The sequence below is a fragment of the Schistocerca americana genome, chromosome 4 (genome assembly GCF_021461395.2).
Source record: "Schistocerca americana isolate TAMUIC-IGC-003095 chromosome 4, iqSchAmer2.1, whole genome shotgun sequence".
Lineage (NCBI taxonomy): Eukaryota > Metazoa > Arthropoda > Insecta > Orthoptera > Acrididae > Schistocerca > Schistocerca americana.
The window spans coordinates 435,864,782-435,880,052 of record NC_060122.1 but is presented as its reverse complement, the minus strand read 5'-3'; the positions used below and the strand labels follow the sequence as shown (position 1 = coordinate 435,880,052).

At 38.9% G+C, this 15,271-nt stretch overlaps 1 protein-coding gene across 3 annotated transcripts in view; it reads right to left on the bottom strand.

Moving 5' to 3' along the window:
- Window positions 1-15,271, bottom strand: part of LOC124613181 (peptide transporter family 1) — a 341,779-nt gene that overhangs the window by 91,676 nt on the left and 234,832 nt on the right. For all 3 annotated transcript variants that reach the window (XM_047141820.1, XM_047141821.1, XM_047141822.1), the window contains 2 exons: window positions 11,787-11,879; window positions 4,408-4,682 (listed from right to left, as the gene is read on the bottom strand). In XM_047141820.1, the coding sequence (XP_046997776.1) occupies window positions 4,408-4,682; window positions 11,787-11,879 (368 nt within the window). The remainder of the gene's footprint in view (window positions 1-4,407; window positions 4,683-11,786; window positions 11,880-15,271) is intronic.

Here is a 15,271-nt window from a genome sequence, read left to right as displayed (position 1 = left end):
ATGTTCAGGTTCACTGGTGATATGTTAATGATCTGGACTCAGGGCCAAGAAACCCTATCCTTGTTCCTTCAAAACATCAACACCTTCTTTACCATCTGCTTCATCAAATCATCCTCAACCCAACACACCATCTTCCTGGATGTTTACCTACACTTCTGATGGCTCCACCCAAACCTCTGCCCATATTAAACATGCTAATCACCAACAGTACCTACATTTCAACAGCTATCATTCCCGTCCATACCAGGAAATCCCTCCCATACAGGTTGGTCACCTACAGATAGCGTATCTGCAGTGATGAAAACTCTTATGTCCAGGATGCTGAAGGGGCTTCACACAAAGGCACTAACCCTCAAACCTAATCTGTAAACAGATTTCCCTCTCCTTATCCTCATGCACCTGTTGTCCTCTCAACCCCCCCCCCCCCCCAAGAATCAGCCACAAAGGAGGGCCCTCTTTGTCACCCAGTGTTAACCTGGACTAGAACAACCAAACCACATCCTTTGCCAAGGCTTTGATTATCTCTCATCCATGCCCTGAAATGAGGGGCATCCTAACCAGGATCCTTTCCACTCATCCTAAAGTGGTGTTCAGTCACCCACCAAACCTATACAACATCCCAGTTTAACCCTATGCCACTTCCTGTGGGAGACCCAGGTGCATGACATGCACAATCCACACTTCCAACACTTTCTACTGCAGCCCTACCACTGGTTTATCATACTGCATCAGAGAAAAGACCATGTGTGAAAACAGAACTGTTGTATACTAATGCTGCTGCAATCTCTGACAGCTTTTTATGTCAGTATGTCAGTCAACCATCTTGCTAGCTGTCCATCAGTGTGAATAGCCACCATTCGACTGTGGCCAAGAAAGTTGACCATCCAGTGCCACAACATTCTCTATTTCAGTGACCATTTCACAAGGTGGATCATTCCCTCCAGCACCAGCTTTTCTGAACTACAGTGAAGGAAGTTATCTTTGAAACACATCTTTCACTCCTGTAACCCTCCTGGACTCCATCTCTGTTGATTCACTGTGCCCACTGTAGCGCCTTGAGAATTTTGACACAAATTCTAGAGACCCTCAGCTTTCCACCATCTCAAACACCCAATATTTTACGTACAAGAGTGAGAGATGGGAATGTGTCTGCTGCACCACAGTTTATGTGTGTGTGCAGGACAGGCATGTGTTATGAGAAGACTAAAGTTGTGGCAGTCTTTTGGCACTGACAAGTGGTGGCCGTGCATACCTTGGAAGCCGTATGTCCAGTACAAGGAGTAATCAAGGGCTACTCTTTGATATTGAAATAGTAGTGACTGTTGGGAACAAATGAAATATATTTTGTCTAGAGACTCATATACTCTGTTGTTTGACTTGCTACGAGCAAGAACTGTTTTGACAAGGACTATTAAAACCAAAAGAGACTGTAATGTTATATGTTAAGTACTGAGGTTTTCCAGACAGGATTGATTTACGAGTATTGAAAGAGCATGTCAAACTTGTGTAATTGTTTTATTGTGGAGAAGAAAATATAGCAGAGTTGATATGAAAGTATTCTGAGAGTAATGAATCATTTCAAGGGTAGAGAAGTAGTTCAGTAATATTTCCCTAACCAGCACATAATCATCGGAGAAGAAGCATTGTGAAGATCGACACAGCTGTCTGTCCTCAGAAGAAGATTGGCTGCACACAATACATAAATCACCCACGAGAGATGTGCGAGTCTTACACCCCAGTACCACACAGTCTCCAGTCATCAGGAAAACATTAGAACGTGGTGACCCAAGTGACAGGACCCAAACAAAAACCTTAATTACTCCTTGTACTGGACATATGGCTTCCAAAGCATGTGGGGCCACCACTTGTCAGTGCCAACAGACCGCCACAACTTTAGTTCTCATAACACACACCAGTCCTGCCCACACATAAACTGTTGTGCAGTGGACACATTCCCATCTCACTCTCATACGTAAAATATCAGGTGTTCGAGATGGTGGAAAGCTAAGGGTCTCATGAATTTGCATCGAAATTACTGAGCCATTACATCACACCCTCCAACCATCTATTGCCCCTTTGCCTGTCCTATCATGCCCTTCCAACTCACATCTTCAATTCATCTTCATTGTGCACCATTGGTTCCAACATGTGACTAGATCGCGCATCTGTCCTGCGCCCCCTCTCTACCTCCCTCTCACATTCTTATCCAGCCAAGTGGAGCCTTTATCTAAGCAACTAATCACACACTCCCAACCCTGTTTCCACCTCCCATCTCTATCTCCTCCTAACCCCCATCCCGTCACAAATCTGCCAATCAGTCCCAGTCCCAGTCCCAGTCCCAGTCCCAGTCCCCCTGCTGAGCTGCTGCCAATGACTTATGTTTCATATGTTTATTTATTAGCCATTCAGCATGTTTACCATGTAATTGGCTTTGTCATAATACATTTTAAATATTTTGTACAAGTATAGTTTTAGTAAATTTTACATTATGCATACATATACATACATCTTTTTAGTAGTTAGTAATTTGTACATTTTACTCACATCATTTTACATATACAGAATACATATAAATACATAAACTTATTACTAATCAGAAAATTTCAGCAATAATCATTATACAGTTAAAATTCAAGACCGAGCGAGGTGGCGCAGTGGCTAGCACACTGGACTCGCATTCGGGAGGACGACGGTTCAATCCCGCGTCCGGCCATCCTGATTTAGGTTTTCCGTGATTTTCCTGAATCGCTCTAGGCAAATGCCGGGATGGTTCCTCTGAAAGGGCACGGCCGACTTCCTTCCCCGTCCTTCCCTAATCCAATGAGACCGATGACCTCGCTGTTTGGTCTCTTCCCCCAAACAACCAACCAACCAACCAACCAACCAACATTCAAGAATTAATTATATAGTTTTACACATTTAGTTAATGATAGTTACATTATTTCATTGTTTATACATTCCGTTCATATTACTTCCAAGATATTCTTCAACTGAGTAAATGCTCTATTTTTGAGCCATGTGTCTAATACCTCCTTAAATTTAAAGTGAGTGAGGGTTTTGACAGATTGTGGCAGTTTATTATATAACTTTAGACTTAGGTGTTTGTGACTGTTGTGTGGCAGTGACAACCTAGAATACAGTATATCAAGCATGCAGTTGTTTCAAGTGCTGTGCAAATGTAAATTCTTGTATATTTTCTTTTACATATATGCTGCTTATTTTCAGTAAGTTGTCTCCTTTACTCCTAAAGTACTTACATTATTACCTGACTTATTCCACATCCATAAAGGCAGATGGGACCTATGGAACTGTAGTAGAATGAATGAATGAATGAATGTCTAGTGATTAATTTTGAAAACCCGTCCTTTCCTTCGCCACCTGTGTATTCCACATGTTCTTTCTTACTCTTTCTTATATTTATCTTCTCCTAATTAGATAATTTTTGAACTCTTACAACTGTAGATTGAATCTCTTTTGTTAAGGTGTGCCAAATTAGGATTCCTTCAGCAATTACTGTTCTGGTGACTTGTAAGTAGCAACTGCCCTCCAGTTTCTAAGGCTCTATTTTTCACATTAATTATGAGTAACAGTTGTTCTTTTCAAATATCCTGTTATATAAATTTTCATTGAAGAGTGTGTTTTAGTATTATTTTGTTTTCTTGATTTATGTCATATACTAAGTTTCTCTTACTTGATGAGAGAAGTTTTGGAATTTGGTGTGTCTAAACACACATGTTTAATACACTTCAGGATGATCACTTTTCTGCAGCTCTATTATGTTTAATGAGTGATAATTTTAACCTACATTTCCTACTGTCTGTATGTAACTGTTTTACGGTTGAATATTTTTCACTATTGAAGATTACTCAATTTCATTACCAATGGAGCTTTACTTAACTATAGTTTCATAACTTTATTAAAAATTTAGTTCAGTTCACTAATGGCATAAAATGATACCAGTTTTAAGATCTCTCACAGGCCTAAGCAATGACTGAATAACACCTAGTAAACTAACTTACTTGGATAGCTAGAAGTAAATTTTTCCTTAGTATAACCAGATCAGATATTTTGGCGTACCAGCCTAATCACTTAATTTCTGCTTCCAGTGCAGACTCTTTGCTTATAAACATCCTGAAATGACTATAAGTTATATAAATAACAACCATAAACCAAAATATGGATAACCAGATGCAGATTTGACCTCTGCTCTTGCTGAATGTGAGTTTAGTGTCTCAACCATCTCACTCAGTACAAGCTTTGTGAAACATAATCTAAAGAGAAGTGAATGCCTATTACATCATCAATAATAAATTCAGATAAGATCAGTTATAAAGCTTTAAGAAAATAGTATTTGAAATTAATTTCACAGTATTTACTGGGACTTGTAAAATAGTAAATCGTACTTACTTATTGACACTATCATCAAAGCTGCTGGTACACCAAAAGCGAGAGGATAACATGATGTTTGGCCAAGACAGGGAACATCTTCTCTTAAAATGGGTGTAATAAATGTTGAAACTAAGCTTCCTGAGTTGATTGCAAAGTAGAACAATGAGAAAAACTGAGCTAATTGTTTTTCCTGTTGTGGTAACACAAACTGATCACCACCAAAAGATGATACACAGGGCTTAATGCCTCCTGTTCCAATTGCAATAAGAACAAGGCCTAGAATGCTTATTTCCCTGAAAAAAATATAATTGCAAGGGTATGAAAAAATTGTTAGACCATTAAAGAATAGCAACAAAAGAGAAGCTTTACAACAGTTATAGTTACATGTTGCCCAATTTTTCCAATACAATAAAAATAAATAAATAAATAAAATGAAACCCACTAATAGCAACACAAATTTAATACATTCAGATGAAGATAATCCAGTGGGTTGGCAACTAAAAAACCGTCATTTATTCTTAATTTTATATGAAATGGAGAACCCTTCTGCAGGTAAGTACTGAACTGACAATTTTAGAAACATTGTTTTGGTGGTTTTTTTTTGGTCCCATAAATTACATTTTGTATAGGTATATAGTTGTAATATAGGACACATCATTTTGCTCCCATATAGACAATATACATATAATAGACCACACAGTAATAACATACCACAGCTTGCACATTATGTACATACTGGCAAATGATTTACACCAGAGTTAAAAATACATTTTTGTGAATCTCATATTGTAAATGAGCAGTTTTAATACTAGTTTAGTTTCCTACACTAATTTGTAACTCTAGTTTCTCTTAATATTGTGCACCACATTTATTCTTCTTCTGTTACCAACTTTTTTTTTAGGGATGCAGGGTATATCATATCAGTTTGAGGTTTTGTAACTTTCTTGGCAATACTTGTATCAATTTCCTACCCCCGTATGTAGATCCTTTTTCAAAAATTTGTAGTCTGTGTGAAATGCTCAGCAATTTTTTTCAGTTTCTTGTGTTATATAAATACATTGGTATCCAGTTTTGTGGGATCTCTTAATGGAGCCACAATGGTCAAGAATATATAATGGAAATATCAAAATAAAAGTTTTTTGAAACTGTTTCTACAAGATTCTTTTTACTTCTTTTTCAATGTGATTGAAATGGCTTTCTTCTGTAGCGTGAATGTTGTCATTATTGTGATGGTTGAGTTTTCTCATACTGTGATTCCACATTGCATCTATGGTTCAAAAAGTGCACAAGAGATTCTTATGTGCATAATGAGCCAGTTGTTTCACTACAAATATCACAGAGTTTAGTTTGTTGGATACGCTATTCATCTGCTGCTTCCAACTTAGCTCACTGTCTATTGTTACGCCTAACAACTGAAATGAAGCTACTTCTTCCAGTTCTTTTTCACCTAGACAAACATCTGTCTGTTCTTCCTCTTGTTTAATGTGGAAAACCTTATAAATAGTTTTTTTCAGATTAATAATTAACTCATTGTTCATGAGCCGTTGTGCAGTATTATTGACTGTGAAAGTGTTTGAATCACTAGAGAAAAAGTTGTTGGCAAGATTTAGCACAGACATATCACCTGCATATAGTGTCTTATCTTCATTATCACATGATTGTACATTATTTACAAATAAACTGAAGACAATAGGTCCCATAACAGACCCTGAGGTACACCATACTTGATGCTTCTAACTTCTGGTTTGTTTAAGTTGTTAATGGTTACATATTGCCTCCTGTTACTGAGATACGATTTTATCGAGTCTGCTGACTGTCTCTAGTTTCTTTACTGGGACTGCACGATTGTTGTGTTAAACACTTTGGATGAGTCAAGAAAAACTCCAGACATTACCATCTGGTTGTCTAAGAGCTAGACAATAAATTCTGTTGATGATTCAATTGCTGTTTCCATTTATTTCCCTGTCTGGTATCCATGCTGTGCTGAAGTTAGAGTATTATGATTTCCAGTTAATCAGTTAGTCTGTTGAGCATGAGCATTTCTAATATTTTGGAGAAGCCTGATACTAAGGATCCTGGTCTGTAATTATTAGGATTGTCATCTTTTCCCTTTTTTTATATAGGTACCACCTTAAGTAATTTTTCAAGAAATATTCCTTCTTGGAATGAACAGTTGACTATATACAACAGTGGTGTAATTATTTCTGCTGCCACCTGCTTGATTAGGTCGTTTGACTCTTCATCATGTCCAGCAGACTTTTTTCCTCAATAAGGTTTCTTATAACCTTTGTCACTTTCTCTTTAGATACCAATTTCTGGGAACCGAGTAGCTTGAGTTATTTTTCACTATGGTGGGATGAGTTCCTTGGTTATTAAAATGCATGCCTTAGGTTTTTTACTGTATCTATGTAGTTATTATTCAGGATGTTGACGATTTCTGTTTTGTCTGTAATGATTTTGTTACTCACTTTCTATTTCATTTGTTTTCTGCATATATTTCTTGTTGCCCCTGTCAGAGTTAATTATATCCCAGGCTGTTTTCATCCAGTTTGATGATTTTTAAATAATCTCATTAACTGATCTGCCTTTTTCTTATCTTATCAACTGTCTGTCCTTCTTACGGTGCTGTCTGTACATTTCAAAATTTTCCCTCTGTTCCATCACGCCTAATGTAGCCTCCTGTTTTATTATTACCTTTGTGACACCCTGCTTGCTTTGAAGGCTTTTTCCTTGTCCTCTTTGTTTTTGGAAATGCTATACTGAAGTAATATGTTAAGGTTTCTTTAAAAGCACTGTATTTTTCATCTGTTCCCCGAGCTTTAAGAACATCTGCCCAGTGTTCTTTTCTCACCATTACATTAAATATGTTGATGTTTTGTTGGTTTAAGAGCCCAATATCTCTTTCTACATTTTTCTCTTCTGTTTATGAGAAGAAAAGTTGCTGCTCACCATATAGCGGAGGTGCTGAGTCACAGATAGTAAAAAAACACACTCACAATTATAGCTTGTGGCCATTAAGGCCTTCATCAACAATAGACACATATATGCACATGCACACACACTCACGCAAATGCAATTCACACAAATGACTGCAGTCTCAGGCAACTGAAATCAAACTGCGAGCAGCAGCATCAGTGTATAATGGGAGTGGCAACTGAGTGGGGGTAAGGAGGAGGCTGGGATGGGGAGGAAGGCACCTTCCTAGATGTTGACCTCCACCTCAAAGATGGCTACATTAGCACCTCCACATTAGTACCTCCATCCATATCAAATCTAGTAACCACCAGCAGTACTTCTACTTCGACAGTTGCTACCTGTTACATACCAAGAAGTCCCTCCGTACAGCCTAGCCACTCATGCTCATCACATCTGCAGTGATGAGCACAGTCCATCTCAAAATATGCTGTGGGTCTCACTGAAGCCTTCACATATCTTAATTGTCCTCCCAACCTTGTACAAAACCGTCTCCCATGCCTCATCTTTCCAGTCTCCCACCATCTCCTGAAGTCCCACAGTCCAGCCACAGAGAAGAATTCCCATCCAAGGCAGGGCTGCCTGTGAAACCAGTCATGTGGTCTACAAGCTAAGCTGCAACCACTGTGCTGTATTCTATCTATACACGACATCCAACAAGCTGTCTGACCACATGAATGGCAACCAACAAACTTTCGCCGAGAAACAAGTGAACTACCCTGTTGCTGAATATGCTGCCAAATATGATATCCTTCATTTCAATGATTGCTTCACAACTTGTGCCATATGGATCCTTCCCACTAACACCAGCTTTCCTGAACTGCGTAGGTGGGAACTTTCCCTGCAATATATCTTACATTACTGTAACCCTCCTGGCCTCAACCTTTGTTAGTCACTGTCCTTGCCCATCCAGCCCCTCCCCTGTTCTCATTTCAACACTACACAGCTCGTCATTCCATCACCACACCCAGTCTTTTTATATATTTATTTATTTCTCTCCTTTTCCTCTTCTCTCCCCCCCCCCCCCTCTCCCCTGCCCTCCATCTAACCTGCAGCATTTCATTGTGCGTCATCGCCACCATACCATCCCTCCCCCTACCCGCCCCAGCCTCCTCCTTACCCCCACCCAGTTGCCACTCTCATCATGCATTGGTGCTGCTACTCGAAGTGTGGTTTCAGTTGCCTAAGACTGCAGTCATGTGTGTGAGTTGCGCTTGCGTGAGTGTGTGCGCATGCGTGTATGTATGTCTATTGTTGATGAAGGCCTTAATGGCCAAAAGCTATACTTTTTTTTTTTTTTTTTTTTTTGCCTACCTGCGACCTAGCATCTCCACTACATGGTCAGTAGCAACTTTCCTTCTCTTAATATTGTTACATTCCATCCTGTATTTTCCATTGTTTGATTTATCTTCTGTTTGTAGGTTTAGATTTCCATATACTTCACATAGCTGTCCAAAACGGTCAGAAGGTCCTGTTTGTAGTACCTTTGTTGTATATTTGTTGCTATTTATGTTATTCATAATATTGTTAGTAACTGACTCAGTTTCCAAAGTTACTCTTGTAGATTCCATTACAGTTGCCCTCATGTTGTTCTGTATTAGCATCTCCTCAAATTTTTGCTTTCTTTGTCTCTCTTTTCGCATATCAATTTTAATATCACCACAAATTACACAAACTTTCATTTTTCCCCTGGTAGATTTGACTTTGAGGAATGTATTTATTTTGTCACCTGGTGACACAGAATACCTTTAATTCATTGTGCACAATACCTGTAATTTCAAAATCTTTTTCGTTACTTCTGGGTAAATTTTTGTATCTACAATCATACTGCTATCATAATTCTTGTCTGTTTCAACAAATATTGCAACTCCTCCACCCTTATATTCTGATCTGCAAAAATAGTTTTCAAGAACATGCTGTAATCTTTTATAATAAAACTGCATATTTCATTTTCTTTTAATTCATGGTCATTTACACACATTAATCTGGTTATGTATCATTTGTAAGTACTTCTACTTATCATTTTGATAGCTCTGTATTGTATTTTTGATGCTGAATTCTAAGCTTTATTTCTTTTTAGTGATAAAAGTTCTCAGTCTCTGTTTCATTATCATGTTGATATTTCTTGCCACAAGCATTTAACTTCCGGTAGTCACTGCACTTATTCAGCATGTCCAGTCAGTTACAACAACTGATTTCTCTCCAGTGAGAATACAGAGAAGGTAAAAGCTATTGTAACACATATTTTCAGTTAATGTGTAGGTAAGTGCGTGAACATTCATTTTATTTTGATAAAATGAACAAAGGAATTATATTTTATTGTTAGGCAAGAGTAGGAATGTAACAAGTGGCTAAACTAGTTTCAATTTGTCAGTCATTTTCAGTAATCCATTACCGAATCTTTGCTTAAGACTGAGCTGGAAAATGTTTAGGGCCATCATTAGTGTGAGGCTCCTGGCAGCCTAGACTCTACCGTTACCCTCACCATAACCATGCTGAAGATCACATTAGTCCTCTGATAGGAACATCATGCAAATTACATATACTCTTTGTTCCACAGGACTGTAGAGAGGAAATACGTCATAGTCAATATTCACTTCTGGCACTTCACGAGGAAGTCTCAAGCAATTAGACTGCAAACCAGTATTATGGAAAGTAATTTCCTAATTACATTTAAGAGCATTAAAATGCAAAATCCTTGCAAATATATGTTACAAGTCATCAAAACAACCATCAAAAACTTATATACAGTACATGATCAGTGTAAATAATGTTAATCCATTTTTAAATAGAAATTATGTTTGAAGTGTATGAGAATTACGACAAATAATGAAAAGTGAGTACTATATAAATAAATTAAGCTGTTACACACTAGTAAAGAAGTAGATGATTAGATTCAGCCATACAACCAAGGCTCAAATAAAAGACCAAATAAGAAAACAATAAGAAGAAATAGAATGACTTCCAGAAATTAAAAGACAGGTGAATGGCACCAAAAATCGTGTTGCCATATGCCTAAATTTCTTTTTTTTTTACATGCAGAGATACATCTAAAAATACAGTCATTTAAATGAAACAATGGAAACTCCAGGTTGGAATATCAACAATGTAGGAAAAGGTAGCTACTTGCTGTAAAGTTGCAGACAGGCACAATTAAAAAGACACTTACATATGAGCTTTTGGCCGCAGCTTTCATCTGAAAAAGAAAGAGAAACACACACCATTCATTCATTCATTCATACAAGTGAGCATACCTCACACAAACATATGCGCCAACTCTGGCAGCTCGGACCAGTCCTAGATGGTACAAGCTGCTGGATTTGGCATTCATTAGTGTGCAAGGTGTGCTTTCTTGTGTGAATGAATAGTGTGCGTTTCTATTTCTTTTTCTGACAAATGCTGTGTCTGAAAGCTTATATGTAAATGTGTTTTAATTGTGCCCGACTACAACTTATGTCATCTTTACGGTAAGTAGAAACCTGTCTTTTCCAATTATTTAATAAGTTTATGTCAACTATAATGAATATATTCTAATTGGACCAGTACAAATTATGAAGCCCACCACTCTAGAAACCAAAAAAAATAATCCTTCGACAAAGGGAGTTTTGCATTAGTCACAAAACATGTATTCTTTCTTTCACTAAAATCATGTGTCCTTCCTGCAATGGCTTCTCTTAACCATCTCAACCATCTCCACAGGACATACTTTCATATCTCATAATGCCCTCCTAGTGATTATTTTCCTATCAAAAACATATTTTCTTCCAAAACTGCTCATCTTCTCATAGACGTTCCACCACCACAACAAATTCTACCTTATTTTAGTAAAATCCCAAATAAAGATATTGTTTCTCCTTGCATCCTTTATCCTTGCTGCCCCCCCCCCCCCCCCCCTGCCCAGTTCCAAACAGAAGCTCTTAACCCACTCTTTTTTTCTTAGGTCCTCAAATATACTACCACAAGTCATGGCACATGTAGTGTGGCACAGTCTTTAGCATTGGGTTGGTGCGCTGCACATCATTGGTTCAAACCTGACCACCACCAATTATTTGCTGTTTTGCATTTATTGTTTCTGGTATCTTCTTAAAATACCTTGTGTTTGCAATGTTTGTATATTCCAGAATTTTCTATGTTTGTATCAATACCAGCATTTTGAAATATTCAATGATGTACAAATAGCTGCACTCTACATGTGGGAGCCAACTTCAGTTCCAGCAGTACATGGGTACCAGTAAGAGATTCTTTCAGTTCTAAGTGCTATTGTTCACTGACAATCCTGCCTTCAGATTTGGACATCAATGTGGTTTCAGTGTGACAATACTAAGTAATATTGATTTCCAATAGATACTTAAGTGCATGAAAAAAGAAAACACCCACACTGTTACTTCAGTACTACAGAAAACTATGAGAGACAAGGAACTTACCTGGCTGGCATTCCTGGTATTGAATCATTTGCTGATGCTAAGGATATAACAATATTCCCAGCAGCATATACAAATGATAAATAGAGAATGGTCCTGAAAATTACAAGAGCATTTGTAAAATTGAAGTAACTTTCATTCAAAGATAACTTTGATAATTTTCACTATTTGTTATTATTTATATTTGTATTTTATAGCTTTCATTAGACAACTCTAGTCAATTATACACAGGTTACAAGATGATGTTATCATTTAATAATACAATGGTTACAAGAAGGCTTATTGTAATTCATTATTAAAAAGGACTTTCTGCTCTCCTATCTGCCCAATGTTTGTTTATTCTTTCAGATTTTTTTCTTTCTTTGTCCGAGATTACCATTACTGTAGTCTTTTTATTGATCTTCATTTTTAGTCTGGATTGTAAGTCTTGCAGTATTTTGATTTTGTCTTATTCTGTTAATTTAGGTCATGTACTGTAGTTTGGGGTTCCATAATTTCTGTATTCCATTTAATATTACTCTTACCATTCCACATTTTTTCTATTAACCTCATACCTGATCACATGTCCAAAGAATTACGTGCATTTCCTCCAGATTATGCTCATTACTGGTTCTATATTCTTGTGTATCATTTCATTTTAGCTATTTTGAAATGCCTCCTCACCTGATATTGCTTGTTTGTAAGATGATTTCTGCTGGCTTTATAGTTTTTTATGTTTTAATTTTGCAGCTATTGACAAGCGTTTTTTACTGTATGTATTTTTCACAATATTTATTTGCTTTGTACAGCTTTTGCTCTATTTTGCTATATCAGCTTCTCATTTAGGTTGCATGTTATGATTTCAGCTAAATATTTACGTTTATCGACAAAATTTGATATCCTGTTTTTCTACTGTAAATTTGTTTGCAGGAAGTCAATAAGTTAACATAATGTGTCTTCAGCATTCTTTCTAGGATTAGTCAGTTATATTTGAATTTTCTAAGTTCTCTGTCCATGACAAAGCTATCTTCCCAATTCATACACTTTCAAGAGCAGTGAATTTTGTATGAGATACAATGTATTGTTTATTTGCAGTGATGGACTCCATGATCCAAATGCTATTATCTGTCATTTTCATCAGACACACTGCTGCCCAATGGTCTCCCTGCCCACATTTATGACAAGAAAATTTTTATTTTGAATATTCAAGATTTTTTTTTTTGATGTTTCACTATCATCACTATTTTTTTCACTGACTTTCTTTTTAGGACCACTGCATGCAACAAACCTAGTTTATTCGACCATATTTTTATCATGCAATTCACTGGTGTAGAGTTTTTCAGTCAAAAGGTTCACACTGTTTTTAAGGTAGAATCATGTCCCACAAGTCTTTAAAATTGCCATTTTCTTTGTCTAATATGGATAAAGTTTGACAATTTAAAATTCTTTCAGACAAGACAGTTATCTCATGCATCTGCAATTCATCATTCAAATCCATGAGGAGATTCTGCAACTTCACAATATATACGTTGATGTTCTCTTTGTCAGCACAACGGACATGAAGAAATGGTTCAATCAACATCTTTAGTCATTGCATACCGGTACATTCAAATCACTTGTGTAACTCGCACCATATTTAATTTGTGGGTGCATATCGGTACAAGTTTGGGCACATATTTTCCTAATGCACTTACTAATAAACTTCCTGCTTTAGCATGGTCTTCCAATAAACACTGATGTAGTGCTATTTTTTCTGTGGTCACATCTTCCACCAAGTCAGAACACTTGCATCCTATTAGCTATCTTTTTCATCAGACACTCTGCTGCCCAGTGATCTCCCTGCCCACATACACTCCTGGAAATTGAAATAAGAACACCGTGAATTCATTGTCCCAGGAAGGGGAAACTTTATTGACACATTCCTGGGGTCAGATACATCACATGATCACACTGACAGAACCACAGGCACATAGACACAGGCAACAGAGCATGCACAATGTCGGCACTAGTACAGTGTATATCCACCTTTCGCAGCAATGCAGGCTGCTATTCTCCCATGGAGACGATCGTAGAGATGCTGGATGTAGTCCTGTGGAACGGCTTGCCATGCCATTTCCACCTGGCGCCTCAGTTGGACCAGCGTTTGTGCTGGACGTGCAGACCGCGTGAGACGACGCTTCATCCAGTCCCAAACATGCTCAATGGGGGACAGATCCGGAGATCTTGCTGGCCAGGGTAGTTGACTTGCACCTTCTAGAGCACGTTGGGTGGCACGGGATACATGCAGACGTGCATTGTCCTGTTGGAACAGCAAGTTCCCTTGCCGGTCTAGGAATGGTAGAACGATGGGTTCGATGACGGTTTGGATGTACCGTGCACTATTCAGTGTCCCCTCGACGATCACCAGTGGTGTACGGCCAGTGTAGGAGATTGCTCCCCACACCATGATGCCGGGTGTTGGCCCTGTGTGCCTCGGTCGTATGCAGTCCTGATTGTGGCGCTCACCTGCATGGCGCCAAACACGCATACGACCATCATTGGCACCTAGGCAGAAGCGACTCTCATCGCTGAAGACGACACGTCTCCATTCGTCCCTCCATTCATGCCTGTCGTGACACCACTGGAGGCGGGCTGCACGATGTTGGGGCGTGAGCGGAAGACGGCCTAACGGTGTGCGGGACCATAGCCCAGCCTCATGGAGACGGTTGCGAATGGTCCTCGCCGATACCCCAGGAGCAACAGTGTCCCTAATTTGCTGGGAAGTGGCGGTGCGGTCCCCTACGGCACTGCGTAGGATCCTACGGTCTTGGCGTGCATCCGTGCGTCGCTGCAGTCCGGTCCCAGGTCGACGGGCACGTGCACCTTCCGCCGACCACTGGCGACAACATCGATGCACTGTAGAGACCTCACGCCCCACGTGTTGAGCAATTCGGCGGTACGTCCACCCGGCCTCCCGCATGCCCACTATACGCCCTCGCTCAAAGTCCGTCAACTGCACATACGGTTCACGTCCACGCTGTCGCGGCATGCTACCAGTGTTAAAGACTGCGATGGAGCTCCGTATGCCACGGCAAACTGGCTGACACTGACGGCGGCGGTGCACAAATGCTGCGCAGCTAGTGCCATTCGACGGCCAACACCGCGGTTCCTGGTGTGTCCGCTGTGCCGTGCGTGTGATCATTGCTTGTACAGCCCTCTTGCAGTGTCCAGAGCAAGTATGGTGGGTCTGACACACCGGTGTCAATGTGTTCTTTTTTCCATTTCCAGGAGTGTATATGACACAGAAATTTCTTCAAGTGCACATACTCACAACAGCATTGACACATGCATTTCCATCTTGCATAGTCTTCTGGTGCTTTGAGTTTAGCCTTTTGTATTTTGTAGCAATCACACTGGCTGCTATTTCTAACAAACACAAAAATCAATGGAGTTAAATCGTGTTGTTTTATGAAAATTTATTCACAACTGAAAACAAATATGGTACTTTGCAGTTGTTCATGCACATCCTG